The 21,725-nt window shown below is 36.9% G+C and overlaps 1 protein-coding gene across 5 annotated transcripts in view; it reads right to left on the bottom strand.

The window, feature by feature from the left end:
* Window positions 1–2,697: 2,697 nt before the first annotated feature.
* Window positions 2,698–21,725, bottom strand: part of PI4K2B (phosphatidylinositol 4-kinase type 2 beta) — a 30,928-nt gene continuing 11,900 nt past the window's right edge. For 3 of the 5 annotated variants that reach the window (XM_045056520.1, XM_045056523.1, XM_045056522.1), the window contains exons 5-10: window positions 19,854–20,007; window positions 18,648–18,706; window positions 16,679–16,778; window positions 13,247–13,380; window positions 12,623–12,682; window positions 2,698–5,157 (exon numbers count right to left, since the gene is read on the bottom strand). In XM_045056520.1, the coding sequence (XP_044912455.1) occupies window positions 4,984–5,157; window positions 12,623–12,682; window positions 13,247–13,380; window positions 16,679–16,778; window positions 18,648–18,706; window positions 19,854–20,007 (681 nt within the window). In that variant the 3' untranslated portion in view covers window positions 2,698–4,983. The remainder of the gene's footprint in view (window positions 5,158–12,622; window positions 12,683–13,246; window positions 13,381–16,678; window positions 16,779–18,647; window positions 18,707–19,853; window positions 20,008–21,725) is intronic. The other 2 variants (XM_023253242.2, XR_002741920.2) reach the window with 2 other exon arrangements.

Here is a 21,725-nt window from a genome sequence, read left to right on the forward strand (position 1 = left end):
GGAGATCAGGTAGTGTAAGTCTTCCAACTTTGTTCTATTTGTCCAGAAGTTTTGGCCAATACATTTCTATATACATTTTAGAACTAGCTTGTTGAGTTTTACAAAAAATTCAGATGGGATCTGGATTGTGATTGTGTTGAATCCATAGGTAAATTTGGGAGCACTGACATCTTAATATTATCAATACCTCACCATGGTATAGACCACCATTTACTTAAATCTTTCATTTTTCTCAATACTCCCCTAGAGTTTGGTGTAGAGATCTTGCACATCTTTGGTTGGACTTATGCCTAGAAATCTGAAATTTTACTGCTGTTGTAAATGGTATCTTTTTTACATTTTCTTTTTTAAACTATGTTGCTGGTGCATAAACCTTGCAATACTGGTTCTAATAGTTCCCTGTACATGCTATTGAATTTTCTAATGCATAATGTCACTGAGTAAATAATGACAGTCTTATTTACTTTCTGATCCTCATACCTTTTGCCTCCTTCCTAGGCTTACCAGTGCAATATGGAGCGAGAATAGTGAAAGCAGGCATCCTTGTCACATAACCGATCTCAGAGGGAAGGTATAGAAGGCAGAATAGCCCCCAAAGATGCCCATGTCTTGGCTCTCCAAAACTTGCAGACGTGTTACACGGCCAAGGGGGGTTAACGTTGCAGATGGAATTAAGGTTCTGTATCAACGGGCCTTAAAGTAGGGAGAAAACCTAAATTACCTGGGTGGACCCAGTCTAATCACGAGATTCCTTAAAGATGCGAGAGGGAGAAGGAGGAGTCAGTATCACAACACGGTGATTTTAGCACAGTGAAACCTGTATCAGACTCCTAACCTGCAGAACTGTAGGACAACCGATCTGTGTTGTTTTTGAGTCAGTAAAGTTCGTGGTAATTTATTACAGTGGCAACAGAACTCTAATACAGATATTTGAGACTTTCCAACAGTATGGTGTTTGCTGTAGGGTTTTTACGGATATGTTGTCTCTTTGTTTTGTATTCCTTCCAGTTTATTTCTGAAGTGTATTTTTAACTCTGCTATTTGCTCTGAGCTGTCGGCTCTCATTTTCTTTCCTCCTGTTGCTTGCCTATCGAATCTGAGCTTTTCCGATGTTGATGTTTGATTGTTCTTCCTTAGCTTCTATCATTTCTTGAATTTCTTTCTTCCGTTACTTTTTAAAGAATATTAGATCACGGTTTTTTGCTGCTTTGTAAACATTATTGGGCATCTTCGTTTTCTGTGGGTGTATGATACAGGTTGTTATCCTGTTTTCTTAGAGGATAGTAGGATGTGGTTGTGTGTAAATTGAGATGGATTTCCCTATATTTTTCGATTTCTGTGTAGGAGGTGAGGGGCGCCAGGACAGTTTCCTAGTTTTGGGGTCCTAGGGTTCTGTCCGCTGCAGTTACTAGGCAGTGGCTTTGTGTGTGCTGTTAGTGCTCTCTGAATTCGGTCCTGTTTGGTCCCCTCTTCCATCCATCATTCCCTTGTCAGTGCTCTATACCAACCACCTCCCCCAGGACAGGCCCACTAAGGGTTAAGAGCTACTTCTGATGATTCGAAGCCCATGTGGCCCCAGCACCCTCATACTTTCTCTGCAGGCTCCTTCTACTAGCTGCCAACCACCGAATGCTGAACGGCCCTCTCTGCTTCCATTGTGGTTTTGGAGCCACCAGTGGGGATGGCCACATCGCGAGTCCCCCTTAGGTTGCTTCTGCTTGTTCCTCCAAAGCTGTTGTTCCCACGTGATCACACGGCTACTGATGGTGTTAGCTCCAACTGCTCAGATTCTGGGATTCACAGGGTTACTCTACCACCTAATTTTCGGGAAGATGATGTCACTGTGTTTTTCTTTTGCTATAGGATAGCTCCTGGGGGTTCGGGGAGATTAAAAAACCATCTGCTGTCACTACCATTGTGCTTCTTAAAACTGATTTTTTGGGGCGCCTGGGTGGCGCAGTCGGTTAAGCGTCCGACTTCAGCCAGGTCACAATCTCGCGGTCCGTGAGTTCGAGCCCCGCGTCAGGCTCTGGGCTGATGGCTCAGAGCCTGGAGCCTGTTTCCGATTCTGTGTCTCCCTCTCTCTCTGCCCCTCCCCCGTTCATGCTCTGTCTCTCTCTGTCCCAAAAATAAATAAACGTTGAAAAAAAAAATTAAAAAAAAAAACTGATTTTTAAATTTAAAATGGTTTGCATTTTTCTACTTATATTTTAATGCCCAGGATAGGGCAGACTATGCTACAATAACACATAAATTCCAAACTTTACAAGCACTTCTTTCCTGCTCATGTAACAGCCCAGCTCAGTGGATGGGCTCTCCTGGTAGTTTTCCGAGTGGTGACGGACATGCCCTGGCCGCTTCCAATTGGCAAATTCCTTGTTTATATCCAAACGGGAAGAGAAGAGAGTGGTCAATCATGACCACTGCGTGTGAAGACAGGGAGTTTTATTGCCATTTTCAGAAGCCGCATATTATCACTTATCCCAACATCTCAGCACTCAGCCACACGGCCCCAAACTAACCACAACAGAGGCTTGGAAAGGTAGAGCAACATAAGAATCTTTGCCACAACTCTGCACCGTTGGCCAAGTAACCCTGGGAGAAAAGACAGACTATAAAACATTAAGACCCTGCCTATCTCTTTATGCATCTGTAAAAGAATTTCAGATGTCATGTGATCAAAGAACACTCACCATCTGTTTTTAATAAGGTTTTAATTCCATCAGTACAAAACTTTAAATAAAAAAAAACTTTGTGATTCTGATTGTTTTTACGTCTGCAAAAAACCTTCTGCTGGTTTTCCACAGCCTCCAATTGCTGGCAAATTTGGGGGAGAATAAGAAAGTATATAATTAAACAAAATTAAATCGTCTCCAATTATAAAGGTTCCAGTTACACATGGCTTTTGGAATTTTAAAGAATTAAACTATACCACTAATACACAAGGGGGATGGTGGTTTAGCATCACTTATAAACATAAATGTGTTCACAAACATTCTAAATATCCAATATACATACTTCAGAAGAACAGTGACCTTAAGACAATGATTTTTATTACCTTTAGTCTACCAAGCTTGACACTATAAATATAGTCATTCAAAAAATCAACACAATATTTAAATAAGAGTCAAGTTCATGAAAATTTACAAAATATAACCAATGTTTTCTGACTTATGATCACATCTTAAATATTTCAGCTTTACTCTTCTAGCCCGGTCAGGCCATTTAAAAATATCTGCACGCTATTTTAACAAATTCAGGATATAAAACAGTAGGAATTTACTAACTTTTCCCATTATAAAAATTAATATAGCAATTCTCAAAATACTGAAAAAACTGTTTTATGAAAGCAGTACCCACAACACAACAACTTATTTAAGAACACATCTTCAAAAGGCACATTTGAATTACTAGTATTTATCTCAAGATAGTAGTTGAGTTTTGAATTTCCAGTCAATTTCCCATGATCTCAGCGTTACGATCACGGAAGGCCGGGGTTGGAGGTAGGAGAACACAGGTGTCCAGTGAACTTTCCTTAAGGCAGCGGTGTTCTCACTTGCCACACCCATGGAGCCCAAGACAGGGGGGTGAGGGAAGGGGGGGTCTGCACATCTGTCTTCCGTCCTAATCGAACCCTCAGGAAACACCTTTTACACGAAAATACTTAAGTAAAAAAAAAAGAAAATCACAAGACAGAAAGCTAAAAAAAAAAAAAAAAAAAGGCCCAGAGCACAAACTGCCAGTTTAGTTTGAGTGGTGGTGTTCCTTGTTTGGGGCCCGAAGAAGAGGATGAAGCTTCTCTGGTTCTTCAGAATCACATCTTCATACTGGGCTCGTCTCAAGTTACATCATCCGGGAGTTCACGGTGCTACAAAATCCTAGCATGTCAGACATACTGATTTTCAAAATCAAATCTAAATATCTAAATGACTTTATGGTTATCTCTGTCATGTTCCCCTTTAGCAAGGGCTGATATTCTACAGTTGACTGTAATTACATCAGCATCGGTAACCTCAATACCCTACAATACTATAATAACTACTGTTATTTTTAAGGACTTATGCCTTAGGACCCCAAAATGCAATCCAATATGCACTTTGAGGTATGGTTTACTTTTCAGTGAAGTTAATACTAACTGAAGCACTACACAGACTAAGATCAGTAATCTCAAGTACTAATTGACTACGTAATTGATTCCATGGAAGAAACAAAAGGGACTTTTAGTGCTATGGTGGAATTTCAAAATATTGGCGATCTACTTTAATTTCATATTATTCCTCTCCAGTCTCAGCTGAGTGCCTCCATTTTCTAAGAAGGGAGAGTATCTTTAGATTTTTTCCCCTTACTTTAACAAAATAATTGACCAAAAATATTCTGAAGCACAGAAAATAAAATGGTCACCTGTTACTTAACCAAGATATAATTTTCCATTCCCTAACAATGGTCACTTTAGGGGCAATTACTCAAGTTCTAAAATAGCGGCTTTTTAAATTAAGGCAACATTATTCTTACCAGATTTTCTATTAACCACTCTACTGAAGTTCACAAGAGCAGTTTCACCCTTGAAGGCCTTTTATAATGTAAGAAGAGTGAAGACAACGTCCTTCTCAGTGTTTATAAAGAATATAAAAAGTTATTCAAAGTCAACAAATACCTTATGTTTCTACTTGGAATTCTAAAGTAATTACAGTCATTTCAGAATGTGTAAACCATGAAATTACCTTTTAAACGAACAAAACAACATAAAATACAATTTTTCTACAAAAATACAATTTAGGAGATATACCACTTCTTCCCTGAAACAGAAATTTAATATTTGGACAAAAAACTGTAAACTTTTGATTACATTCAAAAGATAACCTTTTAAAGACTTACATTATTTGAGGTTTTGGCAACTGGAGATCTTAACAGCAGATTCGCCCTGCGGTAATGTTCTAACAACATAATAATGCCAAATGTTTTTTTCTCTTACGCTTACATCTGCTACCAGGAAGAGAAAAATGGCTTCCTGCAGTGGACGGTCTGGGTGAATGAACTGCTGAGGTGGACAATGCGGCCCTGATTTCTACCTTGACTGCGTTCCACAATCACACAAGGCATTTGTACCAACTGGACAGGACTCTTCCCATCTTTCAATGCCTGAGTAAGATTTAAGATCTGTGGAAAAAAGAGAGATTTTCACCAGTTCAAATAAGATAAAAACCTTCATTCAGTTCACTGAATAATGGCTATTTTAACCATTTATTCATAACTACAATCTTTATGTCATCCACTTCTGCCCAACAGAGATGACAAGGAGTAACTGCTACAAATACATACTATACAGACACAAAAATAGACACACACGAGCGTACGAAATTAGCATTAAATAACTTTTGCCAATTAGTAACTTTAAAATATTCTAGAATGTACTGATGTCCAGAAGCAATCAGAAGACTGAATAAAGTGAATGGTTCCACATACTCCATTTGACATAGAAGCTAGACAGATTCTGGTCTAAAGAGTCTGCTTTTTCCATAATTTGGCTACTGTAGACAATGCTGCTGTAAACATCAGGATACGTGTATCCCTTTGAATCAGTATTTTTGCATTTGCTGATTGCAGTGCAATGGCCGAATCGTACGGTAGTTCTATTTTTAACTTTCTGCAGCACCTCCATCCTGTTCTCCAGAGTGGCCGCACCAGTTTGCATTCCCACCAACAGTGTTTGGAAGGAGCTCAAGTGTCCATCGACTGATGAATGGATTAGGAAGATGTAGCACATATATACAATGGAATGTCACTCGGCCATAAGAAAGAATGAAATCTAGCCATTTGCAGCGAGGTGGATGGACTAAAGAGCGTTATGCTAAGCAAAATATGTCAGTCAGAGAAAGACAAATACCGTACGATTGCACTCATATGTGGAATTTAAGAAACAAAACAAAGGATCACAGGGGAAAAAGAGAGAGGCAAACCAAGAAACAGGCTCTTAACCACAGAGAACAAGCTGACGGTTACCAGAAGGGAGGCGGGCAGAGGGATGGTTGAAATAGGAGATGGGGATTAAGGATGCATTTATTGTGATGAGCACTGGGTGTTGTACCTAAGTGTTGAGTCACTAAATTGTACACCTGACACTAACATTACACTATATGCTTACTGGAATTTAAATAAAAATTAAAAAAAAAAAACATTATCCACTTATTCAACAAAAAAATTTGTTGCATGCCTACTACGTGCTAGGCTCTGTTCTAAGTGCTGGGGCTATAACAGTAGAAAAAAACAAAACAAAACCCCCATTTTCACAGAACTTACACTTTAGCAGGGGGAGGAGTCAATAAGCATGAATAAGTAAATTACAACATGTATCACAGGGTACAAGTGCCATGGGAAAGCATGACACAGGCATTGGGTTAGAGAATTTGGGAAGGTACCCATTTAAAACAAAGTTTCATTTAAGAGTTCACTCTTAAATAGAAAAAATAAAACTAGAAAGAGTAAAATATATTACATTACATGTTTAAACATACTCTTAGAATTGCTACTTGAGCACATAAATAAGGGTGTGAAACTCAACACATAGCTTACAGCCTATTCTACTCTGTTCAGATAATAATTCAGTTTCTTTTTTCCCCCTGCATATCAGGTAAAAAACAAAAAACTCCCTTTGTTATGTACTTTAGAAATAAAGATGTCTTCTTCAAGTATTTGAAAATAATAATATACAGATAGTATGCATTTTAGTGGTTCTTATAAACATTATTTAATAGTGATAAGCATAAAGGTTTCAACATAAAGCCATACTAATAAATAAAATCCACATTACTTTGAACAGTATAAACTGGATGCTTTAGATCCTGGAAAATTTGAAGTATTTAATACCTCAGGGAAATAAATCTTTACTAGCTATAGTAGCTACTCAATGTATTTATGTTTTAGATTCCCTTTTAAGTTCTTTCCTTAAAATTTCCAGGCTGGATAACAAGACAAAAAGAATTTATGAAATTCACATTTATAAACATTGTTCTTATCACAAAAATAAATGTGGGCACCAGCATGGCTAAGGAATGAAACGTTCTGGTTAGTTTCCTCTTTTGGTTTTAAAAATTCTATTCTAAAATTGTTAGTCTAAACACAAATTTAAGTAACACCTAATATTTTCCTGACTCTAAAGACATGGTTGTTGGGGCGCCTGGGTGGCTCAGTTGGTTAAGCATCCAACTTCCACTCACGTCACGGTTTGAGTTCGAGCCCTGTGTCAGGCTGGGTGCTTACAGCTCAGAGCCTGGAGCCTGCTTCGGATTCTGTGTCTCCCTCTCTCTCTGCCCCTCCCCCCTCATGCTCTGTCTCTGTCTCTCTCTCAAAAATAAATAAACATTAAAAAACAGTTAAAAAATAAAGACATGATTGTTATAGAGAATCTAGAAAACAGAATGGTATAAACAAAATGAGAGTCATTCTACAAGATTAACAATTTTCAAATATATAATAGCAAATATTATTCAAGCCTAAGAACTATCCTAAATATTAATGTTTCTTTGAAAATTGTTAAGACACTTGATAATCTTGCATTTATTTACTAAAGAAACATCTACTGAGCATGCACTATGTTAGGGAGGAGAAAAGACTGAATAGGAGGAAAAAACTCAGGAGAGCCCTCTAAATTACACTTTCTAGAAACAAAAAGCCATATGAACAAATAACTGGAATAAAAATTTGTCAACACTTTAACAACAGTGGACCTAGGCCCTGACTTAAAATCTGAACCCCTCCACTACATATCACCCATTTTTTCATTTCTCAAGGGATAAACAAACCTATTATTGTATGTTTAAAAATTTTTTAATGTTTATTTACTTTTGAGAGAGAGAGAGAGCACGCACGCACGCGCGCACGAGTGGAGGAGGGGCAGAGAGAGAAGGAGGGGCAGAATCTGTAGCAGGCTCCAGACTCTGAGCTGTCAGCACAGAGTCTGACGCGGGGCTCGAACCCACAGACCATAAGGTCATGACCTGAGCCGAAGTCAGATGCTTAACCGACTGAGCCACCCAGGCGCCCCAATTATTGTATGTTTAAATTAGAGAAGACTATTTTTAGAAAGAGGTTAAGCATTGTAGGCAAAGAAGAAATACTTCAGAAGTCTCCATCTATGCCGCATTTGAGAACTCGGTAGTGATGTGACGGTTAGGCCGAGGGCGGATGGTATAAACTCTCAGACTTCTGCATATAGACTTTGCTCTCCTTTAGCCTATTTCACTGGTCCTCAAATGTTAGTGGGTATAAGAATTACTGTACTATCTAAAACCACCCATAATCGCTTTATGGTTGATTTTAAGCTATTTTTTAATAGTAATATTCCCAATATATTGTTTTCACATCAAATTTTTGAGTACAATGGACATCAGTATGTGTATTTCCAGGGAGTGCTGCAGAAAACGGAACTCTGAGTGGCAGGAAGAGTCTAGAAAGACAGAACTGGAGCTTGAAGGAAAACCGTCCTCCAGATGAAGAGGAAAAGGCACCTGAGGAGTGGCAACAACACACACAAGGGCACCACTGGGAGACGAGAAATGGGAGGGAGTAAGAGTTAAGAGTGACCAGGCTTAGAGGAAGCCATGAGTGACGAGTGCCAGGGCAGGTGTACAGGACAGAGGCAGACTACCAAAGGTCTTGTTGACTGGTACTGGAGCCTGTACAGTGACAAATCATGGAAGTTGTAAGTCACAGGAGACATGGTCAGATTTGCTTTCAGAGACATGGTTCCGGTTGAATGTGAAAGACAGGAAAAGAGGCCAGGATACCATTTAGAAGATCATTAAATGCAGAGAAGTGATGATAAGGGTCTCAGGCAGAGGCAATGCCTAAATGCAGACTGAGACCCCCTCATTTCATAGATTCAACATCTTAACCCTCTTGAGCCAAGTTTCCTCCACGTAAAATGCAGATAACTGTGCAGAGCTGCTATAAGAATAAATGACACCAAACATCAAAGTATCTAAAGGGTAAAGTACTCAAGAGGTACTAAAGTGTTACTTTCATTGTCTTTAACATCAATTGTTACTGAATCTGCAAATGAGCTTCCGGTTTATAAGTCACTGAATAAAAGTTCACTGTGTACTCATAAGACAGCTTTATTTATTATTTCTGCCACTTTCTCAGACCACGTGTAAAATTATTTCACGTAAGTAAGTATTTTCTGAGGTCCAGTGTTCCCAACAGGCATAGGCAGAACACAAAATGAATGGCCTTAGACTCTTAACTATAGAACAAACCGAGGGTTGCTGGAGGGGAAGTGGGTGAGGGGATGGGCTAGATGGGTGATGGGCATCAAGGAGGGCACTTGTGATGAGCACCGGGTATCATACGTTAAGTGATGAATCGCTAAATTCTACTCTTGAAACTAATGTTACACTGTATGTTAACTAGTTAGAATTTAGATAAAAACTTGAAACATAATAAATAAAATAAAATGAACAATCTTATTGAACCTGATCATGACCTACTGCTATTTAACGTAACATTCGAAATCTTTAACTTTAATAAACATTACTAGTTTCAGGCTGTTTTTAAAAAAATGACTTCATACTAGCTCTTAGTTCCAGTCCAAATCTTTCTGAGAAGAATTAGAACACGTCACTGATAATGTGTGTAAGACTAAAAACTTACTGTAAACTAGGGCAAAAGACTTGGCTGTACCAAAGCACAAGTCTGGAGTTCACTGGCAAAACTGGAGGGCAGAGGGATTTAAGGAAAATTATAAACAGTAGAAATAACACAAGTATTTTGACTTAGTTAAGGAACTGGCTGAAAAATGATTTTGTTGCTCGGAATATAGGTTACTGTTATTTGTTTTGGTTTGTTAAACTTCTGTTTCAAAGCACTGATTTACTTTAGAACATAAAATAAAACCTGATTTTTCAGATCAGCTTCTTTAAAAAAAACAGTTAAAACCAGAAAGCTACATAATCATGCATGGTCAGGGTACCTTATTCTTTCTGGCTATCAGAAAGACAAAAACCAAACCAAAACCAAACTAAACAAAAATGGGGAACCTGGGTGGCTCAGCTGGTTAAGCATCTGATTTCAGGTCAGGTCATGATCTCAGGGTTTATGAGTTTGAGCCCCACACAGGGCTCTCTGCTGTCAGCACAGAGCCCGCTTCAGATCCTCTATCCGTCCCCACCTCTGCCTCTTCCCTGCTCACTCTCGCTCTCTCTAAAATAAATAAACTTAAAAGCAATTTAAAAAAATCAAATTAAAACATATAACCAAGGCATCATTTTATTTTTTTTTCTCCAGAACTTGATCTTGTCATTTTTAAATTTTATTACATGCATTTGTAGAATACCTTAACTCCTTTGTGAATGAGATAGGATATGAACAAATAAACCTAAAAGAGCAGACAGCCTCTGGTATATCTTTGTGACGATCTCAGAACTGGAATGTCCCCTATCTTTTCAGACAAGCATTTTAAAATTTGTATTTAAGGGGCGCCTGGGTGGCTCAGTCGGTTGAGCGGCCGACTTCGGCTCAGGTCATGATCTCGCGGTCCGTGAGTTCGAGCCCCACGTCGGGCTCTGTGCTGACAGCTCAGAGCCTGGAGCCTGTTTCAGATTCTGTGTCTCCCTCTCTCTGACCCTCCCCCATTCATGCTCTGTCTCTCTCTGTCTCAAAAATAAATAAACGTTAAAAAAAAATTTTAAAAAAAATAGATAAATAAAATAAAATTTGTATTTAAATTCCTCATGTACTAACTTTAATTTACAACAAAAGCTTATACAATTATTTAGAGCTTTTCCCTGAAAAACAAAATTCCTGAGAGGGGTGCCTGAGTGGCTTGGTTGGTTAAGCGTCTGACTCTTGATTTTGGCTCAGGTCATGATCTCACGATCAAGCCCCACATCCAGCTCATCAAGGAGCATGGCGCCTGCTTGGAATTCTCTCTCTACCCTCCTCCCCCCCATCTCTCTGCTCCTTCCCGCTCCTGCTTGCTCTCTCTCAAAATAAATAAATTAAAAAAAATTCCCAAGATAAATCTTTACGGATAAGAGAATTCCAGAAGATGGAGAATATTTATACATTACTTTGTTTTAAGCAAAATGGTCATCTTAGGGCATAATTATCTATGCCAGAAAATGTAGCTCAACTATAGTTTGGGATGGTGACACTCTTCGATGTAATTATAATCATGGGCCACCTAAGCCCTTCATGCCTGCCTGAGTCACCTAACTCGGCTCCCTGCAAGGTCCCCTGGCTCTGGCCTCCTCACCTGCTGAGCAAATCTGCACCTGACTGTCCAGCCTCACCTTCCCTAGTGGTTCTTAATCTTGCTGGGTTAGAGACACCTCTGGTTGAGGTATAAATTCCACCCCAAAATGCACATACAAACAGAACTTAGCCTAATTCAGGTATTCACAAAAGAAGGTCTCCTCTCTGGAAATTAGTTTTCTGTGTATTTTTTTTTCCCCAGAAATTAGCTTTATCACAACCCTTTCGAATGGTAATCTCTCACTGCTCCGATCCCTTCCACGTGGAATCTATCTTCTGGCACTTAAGGCTTCCAAGATCTGGCTCTAGCCTTCTTCTCCAGCCACTTCACTTACTATTTAAAACCTACGACTCCAGCAAAGCACTGCATAAATGCAGATAACAGAGAGCACAGAGAGGTGTACGAGCGAATAATCCATCCTTTTCCCTGACCCCTGGCCTCCTCATCACAGCAAATGTTCCATGACAGGAGGAACTGGGTCTTGCTCACAGTTCTATTTCAATCACTTTCTGGTACTAGTTCTGTCAATAAATATTTGGTGCATGAATGATTATTTAACTTAATCATATCTATTTGTTAAAGTTATATAATGTAATCCTCAGTACAAAAACTAGACTGGTCTTTTTTGCCACAGGTATGCAGCAAATAGTTACCTGAAATTAAACGTGTATTTTAGGAAGAAAAAGTTAATTAGTGAGTCACTAAAAGACAATGTTTACAGTAACTTATCTGTTCATTATACTTAACACTATAAAATTATTCACAATAATTTAGTTTCATTTCAAGTTTTCCTTCTGGAATCTAAGTACTATCAGTAGAGTGGAAGAACTAGACATTATCCGTAGACCAGCCAGCCTGCACACCCACACCAGCAGACCTAACGCCTTGTACCTCTAATTAAGGAAAGACGGAGTGACAAGACTGAGTTACTATTAGTACTTTTTTGCCTCACTCAGTGTTCAACTTTGGTGATATGGCGATTTACTGACCGCGCCAGCAAAGGCCAAACACATTCTATGAGAGAAATAATCAAAAGGCAACAGAACTCGGCACTGAAACATCCAAGCAACTGGACTTGAGGAGGAAAAATACAGTAACACTCAGGAAAATAGTTATCAAAATGAAGACAAAGAATTCACAGGAGAGTGAAACTGGTTAATTAAACAATATACAACAAGGTCAAAAATGCCTAATTTAGAACAAGACAGGAAAGATGCTATTGAAATCAACTTCATTTTTAATCATACGAGCTATTTTGGTTCAGCATAAAAGAATTGCATCTTTGGGTCACAATGGAGAGAAGGGTTAACTACTACTGTTTCAAAGAGAAACTGTCTTCTTAATGAACAAGGTCATAAAAAGGTAACTTACCTGACCCCTCATAACAGACATCTGACTTTCAAAAGTAGCTTTGTTAAATCTTCTGTCAGTCTTTATGGGAAAGGAGGAAAAAAACCTACATTATTATAATTCCAAAAATCAAGAAATTTTAAACAAATATGTGAAAACAAAGGAACTCTTCAACTTAGCACATAAGGCCATTCCAGATCTTTCCTAATAGATAAAATAACATGTAAAGAGTATTTTTACTTGAAGTATTTTTGTATGTCTCTAGAATGACAAGAATAGTTTATTTATAATCCACCTGGTCCCAAAAGGATTTAAAATGACCCCCCAGCCAATGAGTTTAGGTGTTTTTGAGAGAATTAAACTACAGCAGCTCACCAAATATTTATTACAATTTATGGAGTACTTTTGTAAAAATTCAACTTTTGAAGAAAACAACTTGTCAGATTGTAATAGAGTCTTACTTCAAAGAACACTCATAACCAGTGTAACTTCACAAATTTATGCTCCTGTAAAGTAAAGCTGTTAATTCCTTTTTAAGTCAGGCTCTACACCAGAAGCAGTAAACTGCAAATTAGCTCTATTAAGAAAATCTCGTTTGAGATTTATTTCGTTTTCCGCAAGAATTAAAACGAAAAATTTATTTACCTTAAAAAGTTCATGAAGATCTTCACATAAATCTTGCACAAAGTTCATGTCGGAAATATATGGTAGAATCAAGTTTCTTATTTCTTCAGAAAAAGGAACTTTTGCTTGAGGAAGCCAAGCCCAGTGAAATGGATCTGAACGAAAAAGGAAAGAGAGAGAGAGGAAGAAGTTATCAGAGAATAATCATCCTGATTCCAAGTTTGGATGGTGAATTCAGATGGTAAAGCACAGTAAAGTATTATTTAGAACTAGTCAGGTTCCTGAGTTTTAAATAGTAAAAGGTAAGAATTTTGATAATCAGTCTCTCTCAGACAGCCCTATGTCAAAAAATACATCTGAATCCCTGGTTTCTAAATTTGGAAATTAAGGGACACCTATAATTTGTTCACATACACCATATCAAATACCATGGCTAAGATTTCCCTGCCCTCCTCCCAGTTACAAATTATCAGGAATTGACCACTCACGAGTGTGTGTGTATGTGTGTGTGTGTGCGCACGCATGTGTATGTGCACGCATGCACATGCGTGGAAATATATGATGTTCCAAAGTCTTACCCAAAAAATTTTTTTAAGTGTTATTTACTTATTTATTTTGATAGAGAGAGAGAGAGAGAGAGAGAGAGATTGCAAGCAGGGGAGGGGCAGAGAGAGAGGAAGAATCCCAACCAGGATCCATGCTGTCAGCGCAGAGCCTGATACAGGGCTTGAACTCATGAACTGTAAGATCACAATCTGAGCCGAAATCAAAAGTTGGAGGCTTAACCGACTGAGCCACCTGTGAATGTTCCAAACTTTTAAATCATTAGTAGGTGAATAGGCAAATGTCTCTAAAGGATCAAAGATCCATGACTTCAGGCTAATTCTAGTTCTCTCCTAAGAAGACTGTTAAATCTACACAGTACTAGGATGAGAAAGATTCGTAAAGTTGTAGAATCTTCTGGAGAGGGTGCATATTCAAATTCCTGCAAGAAAGTATATGTAAGGCTTATGACAAGATGATCACCCACGGAGCTACTGTGGGCACATCCAATGAGAACCTCCTACAGCTAGAGTCATTCCTTCTGACTTCTCTTTTATTATCTCCCTGTCCACTGTGGGAAGTACACAGTCCATTCCAAAGAAAGCCCTTCCTCCGGCCCACATCTCCCTGCAACTATATCTAATTTCCTTTTTACTTTTCCCTGACCAATCACATAAAAGCTCTTATTCCATGCCTGCCTTTACTTCTCATCCCTATCCCTCAACTTCTATTATCACCATTCAGACCGCTCTCCCCTAAGACCACCAGCCATCTCCTAAGAGTCTCTCCAAAGGCATACTTGCAGTCCTCATGCTCCTTAATGTCTCTGTAGAAAGTAGCAGTCTTCTATCATCTCCCTTTGTGAAATTCTCTCCTGTGTGGCTTTGGAGATACTACTCTCCCAGAGTGTACTTTCTATCCTTTAAGCCACTTCTTTTGTTTGCTGGCTTTTCCTCTTGCCTTCAATGCCCCCATTCCCCCCTTTCTCTCCTTCAGTTATTTGCTAAACATTCATGAGACATTCACTGAGTATTTGTGTACCTCACATTGTCCTAGTGGTGGTATTTGTTCTCCTTGAATTCCCTGAGGTAATAAACACCACCGTGGCTTCCGCTACCACGGTGACAGTTTAAAAACTATATCTTCAATATCAACTCCTCTTTCAAGTTCCAGATCTCTAATCCTCAACTGCATATTTGGTAAAATTTCCCAGATGTATTGTAGGAGCCCTTAACTTAACACTTTTAAAATACAATTTGCATATCAATTCCAAACTATTAGAGGGAAAAAACAATGAAACAAAGACATCTCAAGCCAATTCAACAAAAGATAGGAAAGGAAAAATAAATTGGAATTCATGGTCAATAGAAAAAAGTAAGCTGGCAGGAAAAGTTCAAACACATTATTTATTGAGACTTTAACTAGAGTTAAATGTACCTTTTAAAAGAATCTCAGATTGGGTAAAAAAATATCCAGTTAAGTGTTGGGCATAAGTCATATGCTTACAACAAAATGATGGAAGTAAAAAATAAAAGTATAGAATAACACCAGGTAAATGTTAATAAAAAGAAATGAGGTGTAGCAATGTTACAATAGATAAAATAAGTAAAAAAAAACATTGAGAGGGATAAAGTGAGATGTATTTCACACTAATAAAAGAACAAGCCACCAACAATATAAAATGCTGGGCCTTTACGTATGTCAAATACACAGCAAAAAATGTACAGAAATGCAAGAAGAAATTGCCAAAATCACAATCTTGGTCAACTTCAACTCTCAAAAATGAACAGATCAAGTGGTCAAAAAAATAATATGATTTGACTAACAACTACAAGCTTTAATTAATAGACAAATGCAGAACTTTGTGTCCAGACACGTTCTTTTCAAGTACCCTTTAACTGGCCATCAACCAGATTACAAAGGAATTACTAACAAATTTCACTCAGCAGAATTCACGCAGCCAGTCATAGGTCACAAAGCAATAAAACTTGAAAATAAAAATGGGCAGGTTTTTTTTTAATCAACTGACACAGAAATTTTATTTACTTATTCATTAATTTTTATTAAAAAAGGGTTTTTTTTTAGGGGCGTCTGGGTGCCTCAGTCATTTAAGTGTCCAACTTCGGTTCAGGTCATGATCTCATGGTTTGTGAGTTTGTAACTCAGGAAATTCTTTTTTTTTTTTAATTTTTTTTTAACGTTTATTTTTTATTTTCGAGACAGAGAGAACATGAGCAGATAAGGGGCAGAAAGAGAGGCGGGGACAGAGGATCCGAAGTGGGCTCTGTGCTGAAAGCAGTGAGCCCAATGTGGGGTTTGAATTCACGAACCGTGAGATCATGACCTGAGCCGAAGTCAGATGCTCAACTGACTGAGCCACCCAGGTGCCTCAATTATAATTCTATAAAAAAACTTTGTACCCATTAATCCAGATCTCAAGATGTCACGAACAATTTTAAACAAAATAAAACTAGCTCAAGAAGATGTCGCAAACCAGACCCTCAACCACAGAGGAGACTGGTAACGCAGTTAAAGCACTACTCACTGAAAAGGGGAGAGGTAGGCCTAAACTGTTTTGTAAGTGAATACTACCCAAAACATTAAAGTTAAGTTCTATCCATATATTAAAATAGATGATTCTCATGTTACATACATTTAAAAACTTATTCTACAAGACTAACACAAGCCAAAAAACCAAAACCAGACACAGTCCCTCAAAAATAAGCAAACAAACATGGCAAGGCCCGTGTAGAATGTATCTTTGCATCCCCACATCTAGAACAGAGCCCTAGTGAATGATTATTCTTCACCCAGTTTTTCTTTTCCTTTTTTTGATATCCATAAGTTTTGTTCCCTTCCCATTCTGGAAAAGGGTGATTATAAAATGTATAGATGGTTCTAAACACTTACATGCTCTCCACTCATCAGGATGCTTAAAAGGAAATGCCAGACCATTATCAATTGCAGCTATTTTAATAAGTGATTCTTTATCATCAATCCATTTCGTTTCCTAAAGAAGAAAAAAATGGCTGCTGATAAAAAAATGTATATGAATATTTCCAAAAGATCAAGTATTAAATAAATTTTTAAAAATTATTGAAGTTTAAATACCTTTTATTTGAAGAGACTAAAAATAAATAAGTTGCCTTTTATTAAAGGTCTTACTATAAATAAAAAATAAGTTATCAGAAAGTACAAATTTCCACACTTGAAGGGAAGAAACCATCGTATAAATCAGTAAGAATTTCATAATCACTATTTTTTATTTGCTATTATAAATTCAGATAGTACTGGTTTCACTTCTTTCCTTTTGGGGAAGAGGACTTGGAATTATTAAGACTTAAAAATTTGTTGTTTCAGATAATTTACTGCTAGATATACTGCTTAAAAGTATGACATTTGTAAAATATTGGTATTTTTAAGAGAACTTAAAGCTACCTCATTAAAAATTTAGTCTTTCCTGGGGTACCCCAGAAATATTTAGTCCAAACACAAAATGTTTCTAAATAAAACTCTTCAAAGAACAATTATAAAAAGGTCCAGTAGAAGGAATCTCAAGATACCATTAATTACAGAAAGTAGGCCATTCCTAACTTCTACATTCTTGACAGCAAGAGGGATTTCATGTTAAAGAGTATTTATTATGGGGGTGCCTGGGTGGCTTAGCCGGTTAAGCGTCTGACTTCGGCTCAGGTCATGATCTCGCGGTTCATGGTTTCGAGCCCCGTGTCGGGCTCCATGCTGACAGCTCAGAGCCTGGAGCCTGCTTCGGATTCTATGTCTCCCTCTCTCTCTGCCCCTCTCCTGCTCATGGTCTGTCTCTCTTTGTCTCTCAATAATAAACAAACTTTAAAAAAATTTAAAAAAAGAGTATTTATTATGTAAAGATAAGACGGTTGCCATTAGCAAGTAGCCTAGATAAAAACAAAAGGTAAAAAAGACAATTTTAAAATGAGAAGTATTAGCATGAAGGTCTGTGTCATATTTTATGTCTGGTTTGTTTCTTTTAGTTTATATCAAATATCTTACCTCACTGAAAATGCACAAAATACTTAAGAGCAAAAGAATAAAATTTTCAGTAAAATCTAATTGCTCAAGATACACCAATAAAATATATTTAGCAACTATTATGAAAATATATATTTATGTGTGTATTTTAAACCTATTTCTGCTGTAACTGCCATTTATTTTTATTTCTTTTCTTCTATTTACAATTTTATTGAGGTATAATTTACACACAATAAACTTCACATATTAGTGTACAATTTGATAAGCATCCGCGGATGTGAAACCTTCACCAAAAGTTTTCTGGTGTCCTTTGCGGTGGCTCCCTCTCTCGCTCCCTCCCTCTACCCCACCCGCAGGCAACCAGGGTCTGCTTTCTGTCACCAGGGATTAGTTTGCACTTTGTAGATTTTCACATAAATGGAATCAGTGTGTTCCCTTTGTGAGTAGCTCCTTTCACTCAGCAGGATTTTGAGACTCATCCACATTATGGAGTCATAAGACTCAGAAAGAAGTGAATTACTAAAATATAAACATGTCGACCAAAAATACCAGAACCTTTTTTACATAAAAGCAAAATAAATCTGGTGGTCGTGGTTCTACAACGAATTTCCCAAGTTCTAAAAAAAAGTACCAAGCTGGTATCATTCTTCTACTCTAATACAACATAAAAAATAAAGCTGCACAGAGATTTAGAAATTTAAAAAATGCAGTGTAAACAGGGAAGGAAAGAAAAAAGATGAGAAAAACAGCAAAAGGAGATAAAACCAAGGATCTAAGTGAAGGAAATGAAGAAATGAAGAAAAACATAAATTTAAGGAATCTTTTATAGAAATTGTGTGTGTCTCTGTGTATAATTTTGAAATTTCCTTACCTTAACTTCCTTTCCCTGTTGCTTTTCATATTTGATTAACCAATTGTCATTTCCCCTGTCTTTCAAAACAAAACAAATGTTACTTCATTTTTTATGGATATCATAGCTTAATATCAAAGGAAATATTCTAGACACCTTTTGATTTTCAAGACCTTAACTGGTTATCTGTGGCACATCTGTACATATTAAAGGCTCCAACCTAACACATACAAGCCAAAAAATACTTACAAATGTTAACTAACACTTTTTGAGGGTTTACGCTGTGTCAGACATTGTTGTAAGTACTTAACAGGCACTAATTCATTTAATCCTTATAACCATTCTGTGAGGTATGTATTATCAAGAACTATTAAATCAAGGTTATTAAAATCAAGGATAACTTCTCTTCCCCTCAGGAAGAAAAAGCGTGTACCTCTATTACCAAGCAAATTTCTGGGTAGGTTCTCACCTAATGTCTGTATAGAAGTACTCTATGACTCTACATCAAATTTAACATTAATCTAAGACCACATTAATTAAGAAGGCAACTCTGGAAAAGTATGTAATGCTTTTTCAGAAACTAGTATAAATGAGCAAATATTTTGAACCAGTGGTTCTCAAATTTCAGCATGCTTCAGAATTACCGAGAGGACATGTTAAAACAGACTGGTGGCCCCCTATGCAGAGTTTCTGTTTTAGCAGGACTGGGGTGCACTCTTCTGAAAAGATGCACGTGTAACAAGTCCCCACATGAAACTGACCCAGCCAGTCCAGGGAACCATATTTGGGAACCACTGTTTCAGATGATCTACACCACTGCTCCATTCTAGCACAGAAAAAAAATCAAGTTTAATGTATTTATAGACTATGCTAACAGTTACCTAAAGTCAAAATAAGCATCTAAAATAATTTACACAATCAAGTTTTAATTATTCATATTATGCAGATAATATTTCTGGCTTTGTCCTGGTGCTAAGAAATTCCCCAGGAGGGACAAGAACTGACCTCTACCACCCAGGCAGGAGACTGCTATGAGTTAGAATCTCCAGTACAAGATTAACTCTGCCCAAGGGAGTCAGTACTACATCTGTTTTACAAGGCAGGTAGAGAAAAAGTGGCCTCTAGACTTCTGTATCAAAATTTTATGTCTTTGATTTGGGTAACAAGAGTTGAATACAATCTGCAAACTAACAAGATTTGAGTAAACAAGTAAGAGAACTTCAATACCTGTATTTCTGATGATGTAATCCAAAATAACTAATCTTTCAAACTGTGACTGAAATTGTTTTCTAATATTCTCGGGCAAAGGGTCAGCTTCAAATTTCCTAAGCCAATATTCAGCCTCCTTGTAACCTTCAACAAATAACTGAAAGGAACCAATCTATAATTTTAAGAACTAGAGTTAGAAAAGAAAGTACAAGAACAAAGAAATTACTTCTTTAATTTCTCACCAGTATCATCATAAAATGTTATATAAACATTAAAAGAAAAATAGAAGGGTTAACACTAATTTAGATAAGCCATATTTATCAAACTATTTTTATACACTAGCTTTAAACAGACACATAAAGAATACATAGCAAAGTAAAAATGCTCAACCCTAGGCTTTTAAGGAGCATGGAAGCTATTTTAGGATAACTAAAAAAGAAAATGCACATGTGCCCTCAAGGTGAAAATCTCAACTCAGACTGATGTTTTCTAAAAATATTCATTAAAATGAACTTAATTATAGTGGCCAAATATTACACCTATCCTGGTCATTTAATAATCGTGCATACTTTTATCTTATTGAAGAAATACTTTGGGATTTTTTTTTACAACATAAAATATGGACAATATCCTTATTTTTTTAAATGAATTCTTCAACTTTGCAGATTAAAGATCTGGTCACAATTTTTAAAGAATAAATCAATCAATCATAACTTGGTTTTAAGTGGTTTTTAAGAAAATCCTTTCCTTGAAGATATGTCTGTTTTAAAAGGCATTTCTGTCATTAACATTACTAAATGTATTTATGGCACAGGACACATGGGTTACCTGGTTGGTCTCATAAATACAAATAACCACAAAGAAAATCTATTTATTATCCTAACACTATGTTCTTATTGTTGGCCTGAAATTTTAACTATATATCTAAAAGGTTTTCTTTAAAGCACTTAATAAGTAGTCATAAATATGGAAATAATATCTTTCTTTAGTCACACTTAATTTTATCATATCCAAGGAATAACAGGCCTTGTAAAAATTTTCAAACTTCCTCCTTACTTGGAGTATAATTTTAAAAACAATTTAAGTTAACCATGAATTTCTACTCAAATTCTTTTACCTAGATATATGCTAGGCATAGCAACCACAAAACAAAATCACAGGTCACATTACATATATATATATATATATATATATACACAAATTACATATATATACATATGATTATATATATACACACATACATATATATGCATGCATATATTACATATACATATTACATACACATACATATTACATATATAATGTAAAAATGTAAAATATAAAAAAATAAAAAATATATAAAATTATATATACATACACACACACACACACACACACACACACACACACATATATATAAAAGCCTGAAGTTTTTCTAGAATGCCTTCCCATTAACCCTTCCCACTCCTGCTTAGCCAGCTGCTAACCAATCCTTAGGTTTATCTAAAAGTAGTAAGAAAAAACAAAATTCATTATGTAGTCCGTAAACAAGAATTACTACCACTCACTTTTATACTATGTGCCAGGCACTATACCAAGTACTTGACATGAATTTCTTCATTTTATCTCACAACCTCAAGAGGTAGTTTTTCTCATCCCAGTTTATAGAAACTGGGGCTTAAGGAGCAAGCAACTTGCCCAAGGGCTCAGAGCTAACTAGTAGAGGGGCTGCGAGAGAAACTTAAGTCTGTGCTTTTAGCCATTACTTTATAAAGCCTTAGATGCAAACTCCTCCTGGAAACAGTATCCCCAGTCCTCCAAGCTGGGTTAGACATCTCTCTATCCTCTCTGAGAATTTAACCATCCTAACAGCTTTCTCATATCACACTGAGATTGCTTGTTCACTGAAAG

The sequence above is a fragment of the Felis catus genome, chromosome B1, assembly GCF_018350175.1.
Source record: "Felis catus isolate Fca126 chromosome B1, F.catus_Fca126_mat1.0, whole genome shotgun sequence".
Classification (NCBI taxonomy): Eukaryota; Metazoa; Chordata; class Mammalia; order Carnivora; family Felidae; genus Felis; species Felis catus.